The sequence below is a fragment of the Microcaecilia unicolor genome, chromosome 9, assembly GCF_901765095.1.
Source record: "Microcaecilia unicolor chromosome 9, aMicUni1.1, whole genome shotgun sequence".
Classification (NCBI taxonomy): Eukaryota; Metazoa; Chordata; class Amphibia; order Gymnophiona; family Siphonopidae; genus Microcaecilia; species Microcaecilia unicolor.
In genome coordinates, this window is record NC_044039.1 from 175,471,206 (window position 1) to 175,497,247 (window position 26,042).

A 26,042-nucleotide genomic window follows, 5' to 3' on the forward strand; every position below is an offset into this window, starting at 1 on the left:
AGGGAAAGGTCATACCTGGCTGACCTCCCAGGACAGAGATAGTGAGAATGACCAGGAAATGATAGCAGGAAGATGAAAGAGCCAAGCTTGGCAGAGAGAGAGGAGGTCTGGGCAGCCTCACAAACAGTGGTAACAGTTCTTACACAGCCAATCAAGTGTGGTTGCACTGCCTGTGAACTACATTACCCACAGTGCATCGCTCACGTATCTCTGCAGTGAGAAACTGCAGCAATGATAGTCCTTAGAACTGAGAATAACAGTAAAAGCATCACACACATTTTAGGATGACGTTATAAACTAGTGTGAGGCTGTCGGAGGACAGAACACTCCCCGCCTGGTATCGGTAGATACCACTATCCTTATAATCACAATTTATCAAATTAATCGCATGCAAGGTCCATTATTGACATTCGGGCTGTCCACCAGCTGTCACGATCCCAAACAAACCAAACAGGACTGGACTAACAAGCTTGGCTTGGCTGGAACCAGATTCAGGATGCTGGAATGCTGGAACAGGGTTCAGGATACTCGAACAGGCTGGACGGGAGCAGGACTCAGGATGCTGGAACAAGGTTCAGGATACTTGAACAAGCTGGACGGGAACAGGAGCTGAAAGCAAACAGAGCGGAGACGAGCAGGCAGGGGACTGGAGCTGAAGACAACCAGGACAGACACAAGCAGGCTACAAAGCTGGGCCTCACAGACAAACAACAGGACTAAGGTTGAAGTTAGGATAGAGGGGACTAGAACAAGCAAGGCAGACTAGGCAGGACAGAAAGCTGACCCACACAGACAAACAACAGAACTACGGCTGAAGGGCTGAACCTAGCACACAAACAGACCGAGGAGAACAGAAGCAGCAGTGCCCACAGGTACACAGACTATGAACAAGGTAGAAGTGCTACACTTCCTTATAAACAAGACTGGAAATACACAGAACCCAAAGTGAGGCTTGAAACACACAGGAAAGAAACAACGCAGACAGTAGCCAACACAACAGCTGACCCTCGGGACAAAGGGTGAGTCAGAGAGGGGTCACTACCACAGTCGTGACACTGGCTGTAGGTTCATCTTCTCCATCACACAGGAGCTGAAACGAGAGACAGAAAACCAACACTAGACAACACAAAAGAGAGAGAGAGTCTTTGAGTCTTTGGTTTTCATGGGAGGATGGCGACTCTCTGTGCTTGTGCTTCTTCGGGTGATCTAGGAAGCAAAATCTTGATGGTGGATCATACGGGGCCATTCACGGTAGACAGGATGCTTCGTTGGGTGCGCTGTTGCAGCTGGGTGGAGACCCAAAAGGTGAATTCCCAGCTTAGGCCAAGGCGGCATTGAAATGAAGGTGTGTCCACACCCAAGTCTAGGTCTTTCAGGTCTCTGGCATGGTCTACTGAAGGGAATGACTCATCTTTACTGAACTCTTTATTCATCATGCTCAGGAACTCTTTATCTCCATCTTCGGTGGTCTGGAGTACTGGGCTTCCTAGGTGTTCTAAGTCTGGGCCCTTCAGGACTCTAGTATGGTCTACTGAAGGAGATGACTCATCTGTACTGAACTCTGTACTTATTATGATCAGGAACACTTTATCTTTTATGGAGAAGGCAGGTTGATCTCCATCTTCGGTGGTCTGGAACACTGAGCTTTCTGGGTGTTCTCCTAAGTCTGCTGGAGAGACTGTTTGGTAGAGTGTTGGGACAATGCTCTATTCCTTCTGGGTGGGAGCTTCTTTGGTGGTTAAGTGGTTGGTACATGGCTCGAACAAGGAAGAGCGCCCGCTGTCTAGGACATTGGTGTAGAATACCTTGACATTTGACTTTCTTGTTCGCTTGAGGCAGGCATCGCCTACCGTTGTCCAACCCAGGTTGAGTGGGTGTGCATAGGAAGCACTGCGTGGGCTCTTGCATGATTCATGGACGTCCAGGGGTTCTGGTGCATCTCTGTCTGGCAAGAACGAGATCTCAGCATCTGGATTCAAGTGTGCAAACTGGTTGGTTATGGGCTTCAGGTAAGGGTGATTCCAGGTAGCCCGTAACGTGGGAATCTCACCTTTGTCATCTGGTATCTGGTCACGTTTAGCCCGTGTGGGTGACAGCAGCGCGGTGTCGCCATTCAAAGCCTCTATCGCATAACCACTTGCTGCTTGCCCTGCGATCTGTACGGCCCCTGCACAAGTTTTGATGCTGTCTGGGGAGTAGTTTTGGTGGATGTCGAACAGGTCATGGCACTCTGATCTTGTGAGGGACCTGTTGCTCTGCTCATCTATGATGACGTACGTTTTGGCTGCTCTGTCACGCCGTCCTTCAAGGTGCACTTCGGTCAAGCACTTCCCTTCGTGGTTTCCTTCACACACCGTGCATCTCGGAGTGACTTGGAATGTCGGTGGCTTCTCTTCCTCCATCTCCCCGCCATGATTCAACTTGGGGTTATATTTCGGTCCGGCACCATCTGGGTGCATGGCATAGACGCTCTGGTCATTGCCATGTTCTGTACACTTGATAGGTACTTCGCCATCTTTGGTGGGATAATCTGAATTCAATTCTTCAACACATGTGGCTGTTTCCTTTCCCAGCTCGTGTGGCATCATGTACATGTCTTGCTTAGGAGTAAGCTTCATACTCGCTACGGCATCCTTGGAATCTGATTTCCCTGTTTTGTATCACTCGGGGCGTTCATTGGACTGGGTAAGCTCTGCGCTTCCCAGATCTTTGCTGGCCAGATACTTTGCTGGCTCATTTCTTGCTGTGGCTTCAAGTTGGGCAGCTGACATCACTGCTGGTCGGCTGGCTTGGGCTCCTCTGAAGCCTGACAAGAAGTGTGGCTGCCTAGCTCCTTCTGGTTTAGGCCAAGGGGGTTCAGCCGATATCCTGCTTGAGAGTGACTGCTCCGGTCTCTTTTGCTCCCAACCTAAGTGAAGGCTCAGACTCGATGACCGTTCTTGCTCGGATCTCTTTTGCCTCCACCCTGTGTGAAGACTCAGACTCTGTGATGAGCATTCTAGCTTGGGTCTCTTTTGTCCCCGTCCTGTGTGAAGGCTCAGACTCTGCGATGAGCGTTCTAGCTCGGGTCCCTTTTGCTTCCACCCTGTGTGAAGACTCAGACTCTGCGGCTGAGGTGGAGCATCTCCGTTAGCACATCTTTTTGGAGCGAGTGGCAGTGTGTCCATGTGCGTGCATGCGTGTGGGTCACTGCCGTCCGGGGCTGCCTCCTTGGCGCGTTCTGCCTTGGGCTTGCTCATTTCAGGGGCATTAAACTCTGATAAAAGTAGATCAGGTTCCTCAGGATGTGAGGGCTCTTCTGACTCGAACTGCTTTAGTGTGCTAGTAGGTGATGGGGTGTGTGCCATCGCAGACTTTTTGGTTCGTGGAGCATAGTCTTCAGAGGCGAAGTGGCTGAATCGGTTCTTTCCGTGGTTCTGGCCCACGGCAGCTTCTAAGACCTTGGCCTTTGCCTCAAGTGCTGCTACCTCTCCCTCTTGCTGGAGCGCTTCTATCATAATGTCCAACTCAGCAATTTTATATACAACCTTGGCCTTCCGGCACGCAGCCTCAGCCTTCCGGCACGCAGCTTCAGCCTTCCGGCGCGCAGCCTCAGCCTCCGCGTCGGCCCTTCTGCATGCTTCTTCAGCTTCCAGCACAGCTCATTTTAACTTCAGGACGGTTTCTTGTTCACTGATGCGGTGGCGAGCTTTGGCCATCTCTGCCTAGGCCCTCGCCTCGAGGGCCGCCTCTCTAACTTTCGAGTGGCTGGAGCGGTTTGTTGTATGTGACTTGGTGGACCTTGAGCTTTTGGGTGAATGCTTAGAAGAGTGAATGCGCATGGAGATACTGTCTTGTGGATCTACAGTTGCGTTTGCTGTTGTCTCTTCAGCCTTGACTACTTCTGCGCTACGCTTCTGATCCATGGCCTCTTGGAGTTCTTTTTCGAAAAGACTCTGCTCCGTGTTCGTCTCCTCTAAGAACTGGCAATACTCTTCTGCCTTTTGCCGATAGCGTGCGTTGCTGGTCTCCATTGATGCCAGACAGGCATCAATGTCTACCCCCGCCTTTACAGCGCCACGCATATTTTCTTTCTCGGTATACCTTTCCAGAGCCTTTTGGGTTTACTTGTGAGTTCTTCTACCCTTGAACCTTTGTTGGGACTGGAGAGAGGGTGTCTGTCATATCTGCACTGGCGTCTGGCTGCTTTTGTGTGTCTGGTGTGGAGGACACTTCATCTGGTGCTTTCTTGAGGCATTAAATTCTGCTATCCTGTACCGGTTTGCTTGTCTGTCTTTATTAAGTGAAGGGTCAGCTCTGGGTGGAAAAGGCTGTTCGGTATGAAGGCTGTACTAGGGCCAGCTAGATGTGGTGGCTTCTCTCTTTTGTGCTGGGTCAGGAAGCAGTCTGCTTCTCGGGCTGTTGAAATCAACTGGATCAGGTTTCAGTGCTACGTTACTGAGCAGAGGAGGAGGGAGGGGGAGAATGGCTCTGAGTCAAGGTCCTCCCCCAATTAGTCTCTTAGTAACTGATTGCTGCAGCCCGTTTGCCGGGAGATTTTTAGGGCTCAGATTCCCGACTTAGAGGCAGATGCACAAAACTTTAATGAGCCTTTAACGACCCTCCAATGAGGAAATTTTGATCCGTTGCATGCATCAAAGGACTTTTATTGATGAAGCTAGCAGCTAACGAAGACGGAATGCAGATGAGCAATTCCTGTACAAACCCCATTGTAGCGAGATGCACTAACCTTTTCCGATTGCCTTTACGCAGGAAAAACGTGGGAAATCTAACGAGAGGTTTGGACCTCTCGTTGTGGCTGTGCGGGCCTGGAAAACCTTTAAAAAAAAAAAACCAAAAACAAACCTTGAGCCAATCCCAGCGCATTAGCTGAGCTAAACGCGCTGTGATTGGCTCAGCTGAGTGAAGCACGTTGTCCAAAAAAGTGCCTGCAGCATCGGAGCCAGATTTTTTGTTTAATAAAGCTTCTAAAGAAAAACGTGAATCAACTGCACTCTCCTGCTAGGATCATAAACGCTTGCTTTAGGAGCAGGTTATGGACGGGGATCACAGTGGTCTTTTGTTACAAGGGGGTTTATGAAGGACTCAACTGAACTCTCCTGCTAGGATCATAAATGCTTGCTTTAGGAGCAGAAGATGGGGATCACAGTGGTCTTTTGTTACAAGGGGGTTTATGAAGGACTCAACTGCACTCTCCTGCTACCACAGAGCTAAACGCAGGTTCCAAACCCCCCTTGCAGGTTTGTGTTTTTTTTTTTGCTTGCTCTGGGCATGCTTTAGGAGCCGATTATCACAGCGAAAGAGGTCTTTTGTTACAAGGGGGTTTATGAAGGACATCATTCTGAAGTCTTGAAAAGGACTTCTTCAACTGCACTTTCCTGCTACGATTACAGAGCTAGAGGCTCGCACGTCCCAATCCCCCCCCCTTGCACGCCCACGTCTGACGTAAGCAACCTATGTAGGTTTAATACGTTTGTGACATGCGCAGAGCAGCCAGCAAAACGCTTGGCTGCTCTGCGCATGCTTTAGGAGCCGATTACGGACGGGGATTACGATTCTTTGATACATTGTACTTTTCAATACCGCACCGGGCATGTGTGACTTGTTTTTTTGGTGCATTCTTTGTTTTTTTAAAATCGTTAGGGACTTTAACGATTTAGATTTTTTAACGTTTGGTTGATGCATCTGGCTCTTAGCTTGGGTGTAGATGGGAGGGGGAACTTCAAAGTATCTGCAAGGCGATTATCACACAGAGGTGTGAAACCCAAGCCCACAAACTCTGTCTCAGGGGTGTCCTGTTTCAATCTGGGGCAGCTACTTTACTTCTTTCTATCTCTTAAACTTCTTATGCTTGTTTAAAGGTTAAATGTTCACAGGTTTGCCAATACAGAACAGTTTTCTTCTCTTGACTGTTTAGCTGCTGGCTTTAATTACTGATGACCCAGAGGGAAGGGGTAGCTCTTCGAGCAGGGAAGGGTACTTAAAAGGAGCAATAGGAAGGTAATTAAATGATCGCTCTAGGAATGCAGTCAGTGCTGGCCAGCACAGCCTCTTAACATTGGTTTGGGTCTAAACCTCCACAATCTTTTGCTTCCTTTCACATCTCAGACCTTCTGATAAATACCTTTTACTTTAAACAGTCCAACATTGCTTTCTTTAGCTACAAGTTCACTTAAATGCATTTCAGTTCACATCCAGCATAATCCAAGCAGTTACTGATTTCCTTTTCTGGTCTGATTAACTCACACATTTAACCTCTTTTCTTTAAACACAGTGCAGATGGCTGTTCCAAAGGCACATCCTGCTGAAGCTTTCTTCAATAGCTATTTACTTTGCTTTTTGTTTTTTTTTTACTGTAAAGACTTTTGAGGCTTGATAACTAGAGGCCCCAATATCTTGGAGTATAACCTTGGCACACCAATCACTCGAAGTCTCTATTATTTTTATGAAGTCTCTTTTATTGAATAATTCACAGATAATTTACTCACAGATAGATGTTCAGAGGTGCTGCTCCAGGACATAGAGACTCCTTAATCTAAGAGCTGTTGGGGGTGGAGATCTGAAGAGAGGTAGATATATTGCAGGGGGAGAAGGATAGTTGAAATGGTTCAAAGCTGGGTGACTGGAATGTGCAATATCTCATTAGAGAGGAGATATTTTCAAGGTAAAAAAAAAAAACAGGTTCGTTACAGGGAGTTTCAGCAGGACAGAGCTGTCAGGAATAGGATGGTACATGCTCCATGTCTCTGGCTAGGTGGTGGGAATGCCTCATGGCTCAAGGGACAAAGAGGTGATGAGGCTTCACGTGAGTTCAGGGAGGAGCAGATAGAGACCAATGGGGACAGAGCCTGCCATCGGGTAGCAAGGGGTGGTCCTAGAGGATGGCTCTCGATTGGAGGGAAAGGTCATACCTGGCTGACCTCCCAGGACAGAGATAGTGAGAATGACCAGGAAATGATAGCAGGAAGATGAAAGAGCCAAGCTTGGCAGAGAGAGAGAGGAGGTCTGGGCAGCCTCACAACCAGTGGTAACAGTTCTTACACAGCCAATCAAGTGTGGTTGCACTGCCTGTGAACTACATTACCCACAGTGCATCGCTCATGTATCTCTGCAGTGAGAAACTGCAGCAATGATAGTCCTTAGAACTGAGAATAACAGTAAAAGCATCACACACATTTTAGGATGACGTTATAAACTAGTGCAAAGTTGTCGGAGGACAGAACATTAATAATCTGCTTAACTGTTAAGTTCTAGGCAAAGAACAAATCAAAACAAGAAAACAGTTTCAATAGTTTAAATTCTAGCAATATTTTAAAAAGAAGGGTTTGGTTTATGTAAAAGCTGGTTGCAACAATATGCATTATGAAGACAGGCACAGTTCAAATAGCAGCCCTGCTAGGACAGTTTCTGTGCTGAAAAGAGGCGAAAACCTGACTGCATAGCATCTAATAATTGATGTTGGTATGTAGGTAGTCCTGCAATTGGGATGCAACAACTGTTTCCATGATCTTTGCTAGTGTGGGTATATTGACCACTGGGCAATAGTTATTAAAAGCTCCTGTGTTTCCGAAAGCCTTAGCTGCTTTCTTTCTGGAAGGTTACTACATGCTTTCTTGCCTTATGCCTTCCAGAGTTTAGAAGTGTGCAGGCATCAGCTCACAGAGCACTATCTGCAGAGCCCTTCTTATGTGCCTGGATATTTAGTATTAGCACTTGGCATTGCAAGGTAGGAGGATCAGCCTCATGGTTCAAACTTCCTTCTACAACCATCTTGCCAGCAAGTTCCAGATTCAGTTCTGGGAGCCTCCTCTGTCATTCCCAATAGGGTGAATTCTGAGCCAATAACAGCCTTGGTATGGTGGTATATATGCATAGTATAGAAAAAATGGGAATCTAAATTAAAATATTCCCCAGAATCATATATAATATACAACAAATATATACCAGAGTTAAATAAACATTTTCCTATCAGCATACCAAAATTTAAAAATAATAAATGTGAAAGTGATGTGCTCAGAATCAATTTGTGACCAATTTAATGTGAAAATAATCACATTTCCCGTCACTGTCATCTATCATTGCTCATCGTAAGCCCTTTGTGTTCTTGTTATGATGTAATTCAAATATTGCTATCAAGCATCCAAATCTCAGAATTTGCAACAAGTTCAGTAACAAAGAGACTTTCTGTTGAAAAGTTATCCCAAGATACTTAATTCTGTAGATTAATGTTTGACAAGCCAAGCATGGCAGGGATCTTATAAATTCCTGTAGTTTGTCTCTTTGGCTTAGAGCTCTCTCCAGTACAAAGTCTTTTCTGTAGTCCCTTCTCATCCATTTTGGATTGGTGAAGGATGTTTTCCCTGGAGGTTACATTTGCAGATTGGGTTCAGTGATGATGCAGTTCTCTAGTTTTTTCTGACTATAGTGCTGTTATAGTCCCACTCCAGAAGACAGTGTTACAGAATGGGTATCTAACCATAGGCTCCAGCTTGGTAGGTGCTAGGGAACTCCCAATATTCTTTCCAGCACTGCCCATCCATTATTTATTTATTGAGAACATTTATATCCCACATATTCGCACTAAGGCAGGCTCTATGTGGCTTACAGTGTTTTAATAAAAGAACATCATAACAATTCTAGTACAACACAAAGTATAAGGTACATAAAGGAGGGAAGGAACAACAGGAGAAACGAAAGAGGGATACCAAGAGGTTAAGCAGTGGAGGAGTATGATCTATCAAAAAGATAAGTCTTGATGGATTTTTTTAAACAGATTGTGATTGGCAGTCTCTTTTAGCGTTGACGGCAGAGCATTCCAGTAGCGGGGACAAAGAAAGCAGAAAGAGGAGGCCAAGAGTAGCTTGTATCTTAGGTTCCTGCAGTTAGGATAGTGGAGATTGAGGTAATTGCGGGACGGCTTCCTCGAATTTCTGAGAGGGAGGTCAATCAAGCTATACATGTAAGCTGGAGTGTCCCCATATAGGATTTTGTGATTAAGAGCACAGAGTTTGAACTCAATGTGCGCTTTAATCGGTAGCCAGTGGAACTTCTCTCTGAGAGGCTTAGCTGCCTCAAACCTGGATTTACCAAATAGTAATCTCACCGCTGTGTTCTGCGCCATCTGGAGTTTCTTAAGGGTTTGTTCTTTGCAGCCGGTGTAGATCCCATTGCAATAATCGAAGTGGCTCAGAACGAGAGTGTGGATTAAAGTCCTGAATAGGTCAAATGGTAGGAGCTGCTTGATATGTTTGAGAGACCTCATGGAGAGGAACATTCGCTTCATTATAGAGCTGAAATCTTCGGGATATAGAGCTGAAGAGGAAAGCAGGCAGGAAGGCCATGCGTCTTCTCAGCTACTTCACCTGCCTCCCCGTGGAGGCCATTGGTCAGAGGTTCCTTAGCTAGCCAATAAGCTGCAAAGAAGGCAGGACCAGTAGCTTAGGAGACACCAACCTTCCATCCTGCTTTCCACTGCAGCCCATTGATCAGGGGAAAGCAGGAGGGAAGGTTGGTGCAAGACGTTTTAACTGACAGGAGACAGTGGGAGCATGCTTTGCCCATTATCTGGCCTGAAGCCAATAGGCAGAGCTTGCCACCATATTGAGTCGCCTAAAACAATAGCAAACACTTATTAGAAAAACAGACTGCCTATGTGTGGTTTGACATGGACCGGTAGTTTGCTTTGCTTTGAGTGTATCAAGATGGTGGCTACTGCTTCAGCCTTGTCACGTGATGCTGTCTCCTGTCAATTAAACCTCCTTGGTTAGTGTCGCCTAAGCTACTGGTCCTGTCTTCTCTGCAGCTTATTGACTGGCTAAGGAATATCTGACCAATGGGCTAATAGCAGGGAGCAGAGAAGAGCAGCAGTGTAAGCAAGATAGGCTTCCTGCCTTTGGTCTGCCATAGAGAAGGAGAAGTGCTGAGGGAGGCAGTGGAGAAGATATGGGTTGTAATGCAAGCTTGGGGGGGCATGGGCTGTAAAACAAAGATAAGTGGCAGAGGGATGAGCTGAAATAAAGAGAAATAGTTTTTGAAACACAACCAAATACTTAATCTCTGACTGATTTCTTTTTTGCAAAGGTTGGTAAGATGAAAATTGGATTGGAGAGTGTGCAGCACTCTGAACTGTCCCAGAAAGTTAGTTTACTGGCTTCGGGTATAAGTATGCATATTCCAGTTGACAGATATTGAACATCTTTTGATATTGTTTCTGGTGCTGATATTTCATCACAAATTTGCTCATTCTCGTTGTTCTCCAGACTGTTATCCATCTTATATGATGAACAGGCTCATTTTCGAAAGAGAAGGACATCCATCTTTCGACAAATCAGAAGATGGACGTCCTTCTCCCAGGGACGTCCAAATCAGCATAATCGAAGCTCGATTTAGGACGTCTTCAACTGCACTCCGTCGCAAGATCGGCCAAAGTTCAAGGGGGCATGTCGGAGGCGTAGCGAAGGCGGGACTTGGGCGTGCCTAACACTTGGACGTCCTTGACCCATAATCGAAAAAAACAAGGACGTCCCTGACGAGTACTTGGACGTTTTCACCCGGACCTGTTTTTCTTATGTCTAAGGCACAAAAAGGTGCCTGAAATAACCAGATAACCACTGGAGGGAATCGGGGAAGACCTCCCCTTACTCCCCCAGTGGTCACCAACCCCCTCCCACCCTCAAAAAACATCTTTAAAAATATTTTGTGCCAGCCTCAGATGTCATGCTCAGGTCCATGACAGCAGTATGCAGGTCCCTGGAGCAGTTTTAGTGGGTGCAGTGCACTTCAGACAGGCGGACCCAGCCCCATCTCCCCCTACCTGTTTCTTTTGTGGAGGAAACAGTGAACCCTCCAAAACCCACCACAAACCCACTGTACCCACATCTAGGTGCCCCCTTCACCCCTTAGGGCTATGGTAGTGGTGTACAGTTGGGGGTAGTGGATTTTGGGGGGCTCAGCACACAAGGTAAGGGAGCTATGTTCCTGGGAGTAATTTATGAAGTCCACTGCAGTGCCCCTAGGGTGCCCAGTTGGTGTCCTGGCATGTGAGGGGGACCAGTGCACTACGAATGCTGGCTCCTCCCATGACCAAATGACTTGCATTAGTCGTTTTTGACATGGACGTCTTTGGTTTCGAAAATTGACGAATGTCCCTAGATTTGGATGTCTAGGGACATCCAAATCTAGGGACGGTGAAATTTAAGGATTTGGACGTCCGTGACGGTATTTTTGAAACAAAAGATGGACGTCCATCTTGTTTCGAAAATACAAGTTTCCCCGCCCCTGGATTTGGACGTTTTGCAAGGACGTCCAAATTGCAACTTGGATGACCCTTTCGAAAAGCCCCTCCATGACTATTTCTCCTCAAATTATATTATGGATTACTATGTTAATTAATCACATCCTACAAATAGGCTCCTTCCTGGTTGAACTTGGTCAGATAGTACTTACTCCCAACCCTAAGGCCAACAATTTTGATATACCTAAACCAGCTAGCTTATGACCAATATCCACTATTCCTTTGTTTGCCAAGTTGTTGGAGGCAATTGTTGGAAGAAGATTGATGTGTTATTTAGAAAATTTTTCATTACTTCACAATTCACATTTTGGCTTAGAAATTACCAGAGCACTGAATCATTACTGCTTGTGCTGTTGACTAAGATCAGAAACTCATTAAGCTATGGTACACAATCTTTACTGCTGCAATTTGATATATCGGGTGCTATTGACACTGTTGACCACTCCATTTTTCGCAGTATTCTTTGGAAGGTAGGAATCTCTGGAGTAGTCTTCACCTGGTTTCAGGAATTTCTGATAAAACAAAGTTATTAAGTTATGAAAAATGGTGAAAAACCTAAACCCTGGTTCCATTGTATGGAGTACCTCAGGGTTCACCGCTTTTGCCAGTTTTATTTAATACTAGTAAAACAGGCCTGTTTCTGACACAAATGAAATGGATGCTAGCAAGGTTTTCCTCGGAGTGTGTGTGTGTGTGAGAGGGAAAGTGTGTGTGAGAGATGGAGTGTGTGTGTGTGTGTGTGTGTGTGAGTGAGCGAGAGACAGAGTGTGTGTGTTTGTGTGAGAGAGAGAGTGTGTGAGAGACAGAGTGTATGTGTGTGTGAGTGTGAGAGAGAGAGACAGAGAGAGTGTGGGGGAGAGAGAGAGTGTATGTGAGAGACAGAGAATGAGTGTGTGTGTGTGGGGCTCCGAGTTCCATGACCATCCTTCTTCCCTCCTTCCTTCTCCTCCCTTCTGAGTTCCAGGCCCCCCTTCGGTCCAAGGTGCAGGCCCCCTCCCTCCCTCTCCTCTCTCCTCCTCTCCTCTCCCTCTCTCTCCTCCCCTCCGAGTTCTTGGCCCCCCCTTCCCTCCAAGTTCCATGCCCCCCTCCCTCCCTCTCCTCCCCAGCTTGTTCCATGCCTCCTTTCCTCAGAGTGTATATGTTTGAGAGAGAGTGTGTGGGTGAGAGATGGAGTATGTATGTGAGAGAGAATGAGTGAGTGAGTGAGAGAGAGAGACAGACAGACAGACAGACAGAGTGTGTGTTTGTGTGACAGACAGAGTGTGTGTGAGAGAGTGTGTGAGAGAGAATGTATGTGAGAGACAAGAGAGTGAGTGTGTGTGTGTGAGAGAAAGTGAAACCTTCAAACCTTGAAGCATTCGTGCGCTCTTTAAGGCTCCATCTCCTCAATTGACGACACTTAGTTCCAGAACGTTGCAGGAATGTTTCAAGGCTTGAAAGCTTCACTTTCTCGGCTTCAGAACGTTGGAGATGCGTTTTATTATATAGGATAGTTATGAGTACTGTGAGCACTGTTGCTCTACCCTCAGGCACCTGTTTACGTTCATATGCTGATGACATCTTTATCTGGCTCCAAGTCTTTGATACTTTAACCTCAATTTATTTTCTGTGTCATCATGTATTAACAATCTAAAGTCCTGGGCCACCAGATATATGTTGATGCTCAATGCAGACTAAACTTTGGGTTCATCTCAGCTATTACCAGTGGACAAGGTATCCCAGTTCTAGGGGTTTTATTTGATTCAACTCTCTCATTCAAACTACAGATAAGCAATTTGACAAAAAAAAGTAATTTTTAAATTAAGACAACTGAGAAAATTGAGCCTTTTTTGATACAAAACACATTTTGTCCTTGTGATTCATATTAGCACAGATTACTGTAATTCATTATATGTTGGTCTCCCCAAAAAACATTTAAATAGATTTCAGCTCTTATAGAACACAGGTACTAAGATAATTTGACAGGACTACTCCATTGCTCTTACATCTGGATTGGTTGCCAGGGAATGCTAGGATTATCTTCAAGGTATCCTGTCTAGTTTTCAAATCATTCCATCTTAACCTCTGTATGACTTACTTTATCGTTCTTCTACCCAGTTAATTTTAAAATTAAAAAATAGCAATACTGTTCTTTTCTCCAGTTTATCATCTTGTTTCCAAGAAACACCATAAAAAGATTGTGTTCATATCAGGCAGCACATTATTGGAGATAGATCTCTTCTAGTTGAAATAAGAACCAATCATTTATATTTGTCTTTTCATAAAAGTCTCAAGACCTTTTTGTTTGCTAAATTTCTATCTTCTAGATCAGATTGACTATCACTGTATAATGATTAAATATTATTTCTTTATTGTTTGTAATTTCTGAATTTAACTGTGATTTTACTGTAGATTTTATCTTGTCGTAAACCACTCTAGACCCTTATGGGAATTTAGTGGTATATAAAAAATCAGATTAGATTAGAACTGCGCGAGATTCAAAGAGGAGGGGGCTGATAGGGAAGATAGACTGAGAATCTTAGCGGAGATTGGGTGGCGACGCCGGTAATTGGAGAGTAGAACCAGTGCTGGGTGGACTTCTACGGTCTGCACCCTGATCATGGCTGAATAGATATGGATGGGCTGGAGTGTAAATTTTAAAGGGGCTTCGATGTTAGCTTCAGAACTTTCGGTACAGGAACAGTGCTGGGTAGACTTTTATGGTCTGTGCCCTGAGAAAGGCAGGGACAAATCAAACTCGGGTATACATATAAAGTATCACATACCATGTAAAATGAGTTTATCTTGTTGGGAAGACTGGATGGACCGTTCAGGTCTTTATCTGCCGTCATTTACTATGTTACTATGTTAAGAAACACTAAGAGGAGGATGGAAGTGGCAGAAGGGGTGAAACTAGGAAGAAAAAAACCAAGAATAAGCAAAGAAAAGATAATTTTCAGATCTTTGTGTTAATGTTTTGAATCTATTAGCTGTTCCCCACAACTGAGCGAGCCCAAGAATTACTGGGTGGGAGTGTATAATATTGCTAATTGAGCTGAATCAGTTTTGGGTAGTGACTCTTTTGTTCCAACCTTGCAGTCTCTGAGGTAAATAAGGTATTTCATTAAAAGGATGGGAAAGAGGAGGAGGTTGCAGAAGCATGGAATACCATGAACTGGAAATCACGCTTTTAAAATGTACTTTCTGTTGGCAGCTCTGACATTGAAAGGGCTATGTTCAGGGATTTAACTGAGGGGGGAATGGAGAATAGCACTCTTCCCATTCCTCACAAACTTTTAAAATATTATTCTCCCATTATATCCCTCAGGAGGTAGAAATGATGGGGGCACTGGGCTGTGTGAGCCTAAGGAACTAGCGCAGCAGCAGCACCAGGAAGAGGTGGCAGGAGACCATTGACAAAGTTGGAGGGAGTGGGGAGAAGAGACATACTGTCTCACATACTCTGTGCGTTTCTTGCTTTAGTTCCCTGACTTTCTTCTTGCTTAATTGTTGAATCCTTGCTCCCCTCTTTGCTTTTGGTAAAACTCTATAGCCACCTCCCAGGTCTCAACTCTGCTCCCTGAGCTGGATCTTGTTCCTTGGCCACTGGAGTAATATCAAGCCCAGAACTTAGGGGCTTAGTTTGAATGCATGTTCCTATGCCCTATGCTACTGAAGCACGTTCTCCCACTCAACATGTAATCTCTGAGGTCTGAACTGTGATCCTTGCTGGGCTTCCCAGAGCTCAAGTTGGGCAACTAGCAAAGAATCTCATGTGGACTCTGCAGGCAGAGGATGGCCATTGGCCTGTAATCTGTGAGTACCGGGGGAAGTGCTGTAGTGCAAAAGGGGATGGGGAACCAATCTCAGAAAACAGGAATGTGTCTGGAGCCATGGAGAGCAGAGCAGGGAAATGATCCAAGCTTGTGGTTAATAGGGAGTCACAAATTGAAGATGAGTTAAACCTACCAACAAAAGAAAGTCTTACCTATAGAGGAGAGTGAGAAGTAGGAAGCAGTGAAGGGATAGGTGAGCAAACCCTGCGTGGAACTTCAGCTGGCTAGGGAAAAGTACATTGGAGCTTGCTGGGAACTGAAGGGAAATAGAAGACTGGCTAAACAGGCTAAAAAGATTTAGGAAGTGGAGCAAGAAGAGAGCTATTAAGCTGCCTGCCCTCAAATATAAAACATCCAATAATACCTGTGCAGAGGGAATTGAGGGGGAGGGAGAAGACAAGGAGTGTGGTGTAGATGGGCTGAGGGAAGAGAGGGACTGGTTGGAGAAAAGTGCTGTGGATGGCCTGAATGGAGAGAGAGAGAATGATGCTGACAAGCTGTGAGGGGGAGGAGAGAGTGGCAGGACCCTAGCTTTTGATTTGTCCACATTACCTGTCCTGCTCTTCACATTTAGATATAGGTTGGTCATTCACTACCAGATGTTTTGTTTTGTTTTTCTGGGTGAGGGAAAAATTGTTCTGAGTTATGAGTTCAGCACCCCTAAAAATGTTCAAAAGTTGGCTCCTATGACTATACAAGTGCCACTCATACTACAAACTGTAGCACTTATGGTTGGTTGGTCTGGTTCTTCTCCATTGGAATTTCCAGAGTTCATCATATTCAAATTTCAAGCTTCAAATCTATTTCCTCAGGGAATCAGAGAGTTCTGCATCTTCATGGCTGCTGTTCCTGGAGTCAATAGTTAAGTGAGCATATCTTCCATTATGGTACATAAATAGCTGCTCCTTCAGTTAGTGTGTTCATAGAAACTTTGCTGTTTCAGTTGGCAGCACTTGATAATAGTGTTCTGCAGATTTACCCTTCATGACATTTGATCCATAGAGTTTGAGTCTTCCCTTCTTTCAGACCTTAAGACACTTATTTATGGCTGCACCTCTATGAATCGGTTCCAAACTTTCTTCTTCCTTGAAAGTGGAAATGAAGCTGAAGTCTCTATTCTGTTCTTTTCTATCAGATTACGCTCTTATCAAGTTTCTTCTCCTGTTCAAGATTCTCCAGCAGTTTCACATTTCCTTATTGTTTATGCTCACTAAATTAGCATGAGTATTTCACATACAGTAATTTATGTAGAAATGAAACTATCACTATTGCTTTGTCAGTTGAAATATTGAATATCTAAGGCTGCACGGTGCTCTTAATGGTGAGTCACATGGAATTACTTTGTTTCTCTGTCTCCATCCGCTGGGACTAAAGGAAAGAAAAGTATCATATAAAATCTAATTTCTCCTTTTCTGGTGGGATAAGGAGGATGGTTGTTCTGATGAAGGTAGATAGGAGAGATATCATTGTACCCCATCATTTGAGATGTACTTTGCAGCTAGAATAATGTGTATTTATATCTTATCATGCATGATATACCAAAATATGGTCACAAGAATGTTAGAGAAGAAGAACAATACAGATCAAGTAAAGAAGAACTAACCTATCAATTATAAATGTCTTTCATTTATTAGAATTTAAATAATCTGGTTATCTTGGACTTGTATGGAAATTTAATACAAAAGAAAAAAGGAAACTATCGGCTGTTCGTAATTTTCCATCTTCCAGCTTTGAAGGCTCTTGATGGGCTTGCAATAGTAAGTCTCCAAAATTTCATTTCTAGCCTTTTTTCTTTTATCAATATCCCCCATGTCCTTTCAGCACATGCACACACACACACACATGCATAAACTTGTAGGATGCAGGAATCATGCTCTATTTTCATATTAGAAAAGCATAGAGGTGTCAATGTAAGTCTCTTATCTAGGGATTTTCAGCAGCACTATGGAGGCAATTCTGTAACTGTACACCTCCATTTAGGTACCCTTAGGGTGGATGATAGCCTATTCTATAGTGGAACCTAGACACCTAGGATCCATTATAGATTACTAGGGTAACCTGATATCTGCACACACGCGTAGCTTGAAATCGATCTACAAAAGAATGAACTTCCGCATATTACTGAAGACCCATCTCTTTAATAAAGCATACCACAAAGATCAACCAATGTGAATATGCACAACTCGCCCATCTATATTCAGAACTGTTTCATAATATCTGCTTGTATACTATTACTTTGTTTTATTATCATCATGCTGACCAAGATCCTTCTGTAATACTAAATGTTTATTTTCTAATATTCTTCCACTACTTATGATGTATTGTAAGCCACTTTGAGCCTGCAAAGAGGTGGGAAAAGCTGGGATACAAATGCAACAAATAATAATAATAATAATTTAGATGCTTTCAGTTAAACAGCCACAGATCTGGCATATGTGTGGGTGTCTAAAAGTGGCAAGGATGCATGTTAATTTACAGTATTCTGTAAGTTACCCACATAAGTAGGAGACATGTGTATGTCCTGCCCATGTTCTGCCCCTGTGTATGGCCCCCTTGTAAATACATGCTATGTAAGTACATAAGCATTGCCATGCTGGGACAGACCAAGGGTCCATCGAGCCCAGCACCCTGTCACCGACAGCGGCCAAAAGAACAAGCAATTTGTCCCACCCATCCTAGAAATACTGTATTATTCTCTCGTCCATTCAATAACATCCTATGGCTTTTTCCTCCAGGAAGCCATCCAACCCTTTTTTGATGTCCGCTAAGTCAACCGCCTTAACCACCTTTTCCAGCAGCGAATTCCAGAGTTTAACTACTGGTTGAGTGAAGAATAATTTCCTCAGATTTGTTTTAAATTTACCACACTGCAGCTTCATCGCATGCCCCCTTGTCCTAGTATTTTTGGAAAGCGTAAACAGACGCTCCACATCGACCCGTTCCATTCCACTCATTATCTTTTAGACCTCTATCATTTGCAGAATGGTAGCTAGGCATCCTGCTAGCACTTATGTGAGCATGCAGATTTGGTCACCTAAGTTATAGAATTGCTCTTCACACAGTTCCGCCAAAAATCCCTCCAAACACCCTAGCATTATCTGCATAGTCCAATAGTACCTTTCTGAGTGAATGAATATGAAGTAGTATACCTGCAGTTTTTTGGTGTGCATTATCTGCATAGTGCCAAGACAGAGTTAGGGCAGAAAATGAGCATTTTGCCTTACCATACGTATAGCAGTGATATCCAACTACTCTCCATATAGTTAATTAAAAAGACTGCCTAAATTAATCTGTTCATATTGCAGCTGAATACCATGCTTTTTATATAGCTGCTGATGATTAGGAATCTGCACATATATTCAGCACTGCTGACTATACATGAAGCAACACTTAATATACATGGGGCCCGATATTCAGACCACAGTCCAGCTAACTCCTGTGGTCGGCGCAGAGCCTGGGTATTCAACGCCAGGCGGTTTCCAGCATTGATATTCAGTGCTGGCCGGTTAAGTATGAACCAGCCAAAGATATTCCAGGTATTCACGAGGCCAAATATGGCTGACAAATTCATGCTGAAAATTGACAGCCAGTTACAGTATATCTTGTGATACAACTGGCTATCTCCTTCTGAATATCGCTAGATAGCCAGCTAGGTAGCATTTAACCGACCAGGTGCCATTCATGGCCAGTTAAATGATGAGCTAGGTAGCATTTAACTGGCCAGGTGCCCTTCATGGCCAGTTAAATGATTTTGAATATCGGGGGGATGTTTCTTTTTATGCCGCAGCCAGTGTTTATAAAATCTTGACAACCATGAGGGATGAATGTTAGTCCAAGAATTATTTTTCAGGTAAACATTTCATTTTAGTGGCCTAGTGGTTGGGGTGGTGGACTCTGGTCCTGGGGAACTGAGGAACTGAGTTCAATTCCCACTTCAGGCACAGGTAGCTCCTTGTGACTCTGGGCAAGTCACTTAACCCTCCATTGCCCCATGTAAGCCGCATTGAGCCTGCCATGAGTGGGAACGCGCGGGGTACAAATGTAACAAAAATAAAAAAAAATACATTTTGTAGGGCACACTATATAAAAAATGCACTTTAAGTGCTATCTAGTATCTCTACTAGTATTTTAATGTGACGTATGTATTCTCCGAGGACAAGCAGGCCTATAATTCTCACAAGTGGGTAACACGGATCCTTGTTGCCGGTCTAGAGTTTGTAACAAGCTTTAAACAGATCGTTGAGCGTGAGACATACTCCACCGCACATGCTTGAGTGCCTTCCCGCCCACTGCAAGAATACAGGACAAGCAGTTCTCTTTTTTCTTCGGTGAGAAGAGAAAGCATTTTTCCTACTCCTCACAGCCAGTTTGGCCTTCGGTCTTTTTATGTGCCTTCCCGTTTTTTTCTTTTTGTTATTTTTATACCTCTCTTGGGGTTTTCTCCTTTTAATTCCATCCCCGTATCTTCTAAGATATTTTTTCCTCTTTTTAAAGTTTTCTTTCTTTTACCATGCTTGCTAGGCTGTGTTTAAGCCTGAGCCCTGGTCAGGTTTTTGCCCTCTTCCTTTTTCTGGTGCTTTGCCCTTTTTAGCACCATGGAGTCATTTGCTTTGGCCCCGGCTGTTTTTCCTTCCATGGCATTGAAGGTTCCCAGTGACTTCAAGCGTTGTACTCTGTGCAATAGGACCATCTCTGGCAAAGACACCCATTCTTGGTGTTTACAGTGTTTGGGGCCTGATCATACCCCTCCCGACTCTATTCTCCGTCATTGTATGAAGAAGAAAACACAGTTGACCAGAGAGGCTCAAAGGGAAAACATTTTTGGAGCCAGCTCTGAAGCCTCAATGTTGGTGTCGGCATTGGCATCTTTGGTGTCGACATTGGCATCGGATGTGTTAGTCCATATGGCTATGAGACCCTTGTACACTGGGAGTGACCGTGCTTCATGGGTCTCCATCTGCCTCGATGCCAGCTGCTATGCAGGCCCCCTGGAATTGATCATTGTTGGAACCAACCCCGAGGTGATGTGAGGACTTGATGTCCCCTTCTGCACCAAGGAGTGTCAATGCCAGGCATCGGAAGAAGCATAGGCATCGATCCCCCTTGATGCATAGTGCCGGGAGCTCCGGGGCACTGAGGGTTTTCCCGATCCCCAAGAAGCATTGGCACTGGGAGGATTGCTCCCCCTCCATACAAGAGGTTCCAATGCTTAGGTCTCCAGACAGCCAGGACCAGGCACCCACTTCAACACCACAAATTCAGCAGCCTGCTTCTACACTGGCACTCCAGTGTTCCCCGATGTTGGTCCTAGATGAATGCCTCTGGGCTTTGCTCCCAGAGCTTTTGGCGGGGTTCATACAGAGTGCATTGGTGTCTGGGGTGCTTCTGCCATCCATGCCTCTTGCTTCAGTCCTGCTTGGCCACCAGCTTGCAGTGAGGTTTCCGATGCTGCTTGCAGTCTCAGCATACCCCGCCACCTGTGTTGGCACACCCTTGACATCAGTGGAGGAAGCTTCACCAGAGTTAAGGCCAGAGCCAACACCTTGACACCCCTCTCAGGGTCATGGTACCTCTTCATCAAGGCGGACTTGGTCTCAGTCCTCCAATGAGGAGTTCTTGGCTGACACCAATGAGGAGTGCTCATGGAACTCTGAAGAAGGTCCACGGTATTTCTCAAAGGAGGAGTCCTATGGAATTCCATCTAATCTCTCCCCTCCACAGGGAAGGAGGAAGTCCTCCACCCAAGAGCCTTTCCTTCCCATCTTTTGTGAGGAAGATGGGGTGGCTGCTATCCCAGTTCCTTTGGAAGTGGAGGATGAACCCAGGGCTAAGATGTTTGAGGTCCTGGTCTACGACTCTCCTCCTAGAGAGGTTGTGACAGTCTCACTTTATGAGATCTTATGGGAAGTTCAAGTGAATAACTGGGAGTCCCCTTTGTCGGACCCTGTCCTCCCCAAGAAGATTGACACCATGAACCAGATTCAATCTTCCCCTGGATTTGATAGCCCCAGTTGCCTCATCATTCCATAGTGGTGGAATCCATGCTCAAAAGGGTCAGGAGTTTTAGGGACTATGCTTCAGCTCCCCCTGGCAGGGAAGCTAGAACCCTGGATTCTTTTGGGCAGAAGGTGTATCAGGTCTCCATGCTCATGGTACATATCCAATTGTACCAGCTCTACACGGTCCTGTATTTGCAGTCCTTGGTGCGCAGTATGTCTGATTTAGCAGACTCTCTCCCACCGGAGGAGGCTGAATCTGTTTGCCAGCTGGTCACGCAGCAGAAGGCATGTCATAGGTTCTTGGCCATGGGCGCCTACGTCACTTATGATGTGGCCTCTAGGATCTCCGCCCAGAGTATAGCGATACACAGACTCTCATGGCTGCATGTCTCTGACTTGCATCTGGTGGTCCAGCAGAGGTTGACTGAAGCCACATGCTGAGGGGATAATCTTTTTGGATAGAAGATGGAGGAGATCATTGTCTTCATCAAGAAACACGCTGATACCATTGATACTCTCTCCCACCGGATGCATTCTGCACCTGCCTCCTTCTCTAGGAGGGTTTTTGGCAAGTCGAGGAGGAGTACTTATTACTCATAGAGGTGAAGGTACACCACTTCTCAGCAGTTTCAGCCCCAGCTGTCTTGTTCTTGTCAACATTGTGTGCCCAGGCAACTCCGCAGTCAATGCAGGGGGTGAGCTTTTGACTTGCTCCAGTAGAACATAGCTGCTGCAAAAGTGACTATCCTGGATGACTTGCCAGTTGGGAGGAGACTGAAGTTTTACCAAGAAAGGCGGCCCCTTGTAACCTCTGATTGGTGGGTTCTTCATATAGTCCATCTTGGTTACGCCCTGCATTGACTTCAGAGACCACCATATTGCCCACCAAGAGCACATCACTTCAGCTCTCAGCACAAGCAGGTGCTTGCAGAAGAACTTTCTGCCCTTCTAAAGGCACAAGCGGTTGAACTTCTTCCACCAGGGAGGAAGGGAAGGGATTCTATTCCAGGTACTTCCTTGTGTAAAAAAAAGACAGGGGGTGTGTCCCATCCTAGACCTGAGGGGCCTGAATAAATTCCTGGTCAAATAAAAGTTCAGGATGGTTTCCCTGGGCACCCTTCTTATGTTTCAGGAAAACCTCTGAAATGAAAGGATGATTGTACTCATAAGCCGATATTTCCAGCTCACAGGAAGTATCTTTGGTTTTGGCTGGGGACACGTCACTTCCGGTATCACGTGTTGCCTTCCAGTAGTCACAGCATCGCTAAGCAGACTGGGAGTTTATGTGTTTCCCTATCTTGATAACTGGCTGATGAAGAGCACCTCGAAGAATGGTACTCAGGAGTCCATGTGGAGGAATATTTGGTTGTTGGAGCTATTAGGGTCCCTGTCCAGTGATTTGAGTTCATTGGAACCTTTCTAGATACTCGGCTGGCTCGGGCTTTTCTCCATGTAGCACGAGGAGAGACTGTTGTCACCCTCACCACTCAAGTTTGAGCAGCTCAGCTGGTCACAGCCCATCATATGTTGAGGTTGTTGGGCCACATGGCTTCTACTGTTCATGTGACACCAATGGCATGTCTTCACATGAGAATTGCCCAGTGGACCCTAGCTTCCCAGTGATGTCAGGTCATGGGGAACCTGGAGGATGTCATCCAAGTTCTGCTGGTTCAGTCCCTGCTCTGGTGGACTCTGGGACTACCATTCCAAATTCCACAGCCCACAAGGGTGCTGATGACGGATGTATTTCATCTAGTGTGGGTAGCTCACTTTGATAGGATTCACACTCAAGTTGCTTGGTCAGCTCAGGAAACAAATCTCCACATCAACCTTCTGGAGCTCTGGATGATCTAGAATGCTCTAAAGGCTTTCAGAGATTGACTGAACAACCAAATTATACTTATTCATATGGACATTCAGGTTGCCATGTACTAAACCAACAAGCAGGGGGAGCAGTGGATCACACCCTCTGTGTCAGAAGACCGTCCAGATGTGGCATTGTACACAGCAGCACAGGATGCTCCTCGAGGCCACTAACCTGGTGGGCAAATCCAACAGCCTGGCCAACAGATTGAGCAGGGACATGCAACCGCCTGAGTGGTCATTCACTGTGGGCGTTGCCTGCAAGATTTTCCGAGCACGGGGCACTCCCTCAGTGGAACTCTTTGCCACTCAGTCCAATCACAAAGTCCCTCAATTTTGTTCCAGGCTGCAGGCCCATAACTGGCTAGCGTCAGACGCCTTCCTCCTTCATTGGGGGGCAGGATTTCTGTATGAGTATTCTTCATTCCTCTTGTGGGAAGACTTTGCTGAAACTCAAGCAAGACTGCGGGATCATGATCCACATCGCTCCCTACTGGCCCCGGCATATCTGATTCCCTCTTCTTCTGGAGTTATCTTCGAAAGAACTGTGGAGTTTGGACTGTTTTCTGATCCTCAGAACGAGGGATCTCTTCTGCATCCCAACCTCCGATCTCTGGCCTTCACAGCCTGGATGTTGAAAGCTTAGAATTTGCTTCCTTACATCTTCCTGAGGGTGTTTCCAAAGTCTTGCTGGCTTCCAGGAACGATTCCACTGAGATGTTTTTCTTTCAAATGGAGGAGGTTTGCCATCTGGTGTTAGGGCAAGGCCCTAGATCCTTTTTCCTGCCCTACACAGACCCTGCTTTTGAATACTTTCTGCACTTCTCCGTGTCTGGTCTCAAGACCAACTTCATTAGGGTTCACCTCAGTGTAATTAGTACTTATCAATGTGTAGAAGATAAGCCCATCTCTGGACAGCCTCTAGTTGTTGGCTTCATGTGAGGTTTCCTGTTGACAGTTCCCCCGTCAAACCTCCACCTGTGTCATGGGACCTCAACATTGTTCTCACCCAGCTGATGAAAGCTCCATTTGAGCCACTCAATTCATGTCATCTGAAGTACTTGACCCGGAAGGTCATATTTTTGGTGGCTGTTACTTCAGCTCACAGGATCAGTGAGCTTCAGGCTTTAGTGACGGATCCACCTTATACAAAGTTTCATCATAACAAAGTAGTCCTCCGCATGCACCCCAAGTTCCTACCTAAGGTTTGTCAGAGTTCTATATCAACCAGTCGATTGTCTTGCCAACATTATTCCCCGACCTCATGCCCATCCAGGCAAAAGCGCACTGCACACCTTGGACTGCAAGCGAGGATTGACCTTTTACTTGGAGCGGACTAGGCCCTACAGACAGTCCACCCAGCTTTTTGTTTCTTTTTTATCCCAACAGGATTGGGGTCACCATTGGGAAACGCACCATTTCCAACTGGCTTGCAGATTGCTTTTCTTTCACTTAATGCCCAGACTGGGCTAACCCTTGAGGGTCATGTGAGGGCTCACAATGTCAGAGCCATGGCTGCGTTGGTAGCCCACTTGAGGTCAGCCACCATTGAAGAAATTTGCAAGGCTGCAACTTGGTCTTCAGTCCACATATTCACATCTCATTACTGTCTTGAGCAAATTACCCAAAATGACAATCTGGACAGACAGTTTGGCAGAATTTGTTTGGGGTCTAGAGTTCAACTCCACCCTCCTAGGCCCGTTTTGTTCTGTTCCAGGCCGCACTCACTCATATATAGTTTGAGGTTAATTTCTCTTTTGCCCTTGCCATTGCGAGGTTCAGTTGACCACTGGTTGTTGTTTTTGGTGAGCCTGGTAGCTAGGGATTCCCACATGTGAGAATTATAGGCCTGCTTGTCCTCAGAGAATGCAAAGATACTTACCTTTAGCAAGTATTCTCCAAGGACAGCAGGCCTTCTATTCTCACATACCCTCCCACCTCCGCTTAGAATTGTCTCCTTTTTTCTTACGTTTATATTGTACTGATGGTCCTATGCTCTTGCAGTGGGCAGGAAGGCACTAGCGCATGCACAGTGAAGCATGTCTCACACTCAAAGACCTGTTTAAAGCTTGTTACAAGCTGTGGATCAGAAACGTGGACCCCACGTTACCCACATGTGAGTATATAAGGCCTGATGTCCAGTAAATGAGACTGGATATGTTATTTTTTGTTACGATATATGCTTATAAATTCTTTTTGAAAGAAAGTGGAACAGAATACCTAACTTTTTAAATATTGTTGTCAAGGATTCAATAGAGAGTGAAAATGCTAAAGATGTATTTGGTGGCAGACTTACCTCTGACATGATTGTGGAAAAGTGTGGACATTCGTGCTTCCTTGAAATTCAAGAATTGAACTGGAAAGACTCTAATATCAGGTATAGTAGCCTATCAATAATTTGTAGGATCTTTCATTTTAATTTCTTGTAGAAGGATGGAAGTTTTAATTTTGCTACATGCTCATCGTTGTTATACCCAGCAGAGTGTCAGTGTCTTAAGAGAATCAAATAATGCAAAGCGAAGTTACCAGTCAAGCGTATGATACCAAATGACAGTGACAACTGAACCTTTTTTCAGGACTGTCTAAGAAATTCTTAAATAGACTTCGGGAAATGCATAGGAATTCCCACAGTCTGCCCCATTTTTTCTCTTTCTGCATGACAGTACAGACATTTTTTTCCACACAGATATTACAGCATATTGCTAGGAAATAGATCCTAGGATTAAAGAAAAACAAACTCAACAAATAAAAGGGAAAATAAACACAAACACAGATGGAAAAAGAAAAATCATCCTCAGAAATTCAAGCCCTTCCATAAAGGAATGGAAAATTCAAATAAAAACTAAAACGGAGATAAGAAAGGAAAAATGACGATGGGCCCACTAAGTACAAGAAATCAAGTAGGCAGGCGACACAAACTCCAGCACGGGATGAAAAAGAAGTAAATCGCCAAAATCTTTCATATAAAAAGATGAATTTATTCACCACAAAAGTTAAAACAGTCAACAATAATCATGAAATACTAGAAACAATTTGTTCTTTAGAGCCCATAATTTTTTTCAGATGGTCCAC

At 45.0% G+C, this 26,042-nt stretch overlaps 1 protein-coding gene across 2 annotated transcripts in view; it reads left to right on the forward strand.

Moving 5' to 3' along the window:
- The window catches only part of LRRC9 (leucine rich repeat containing 9), a 469,353-nt gene that overhangs the window by 320,383 nt on the left and 122,928 nt on the right, over positions 1-26,042 (forward strand). For both annotated transcript variants that reach the window (XM_030213856.1, XM_030213854.1), the window contains 2 exons: positions 16,743-16,865; positions 25,217-25,347. In XM_030213856.1, coding sequence (XP_030069716.1) covers positions 16,743-16,865; positions 25,217-25,347 — 254 coding nt within the window. The remainder of the gene's footprint in view (positions 1-16,742; positions 16,866-25,216; positions 25,348-26,042) is intronic.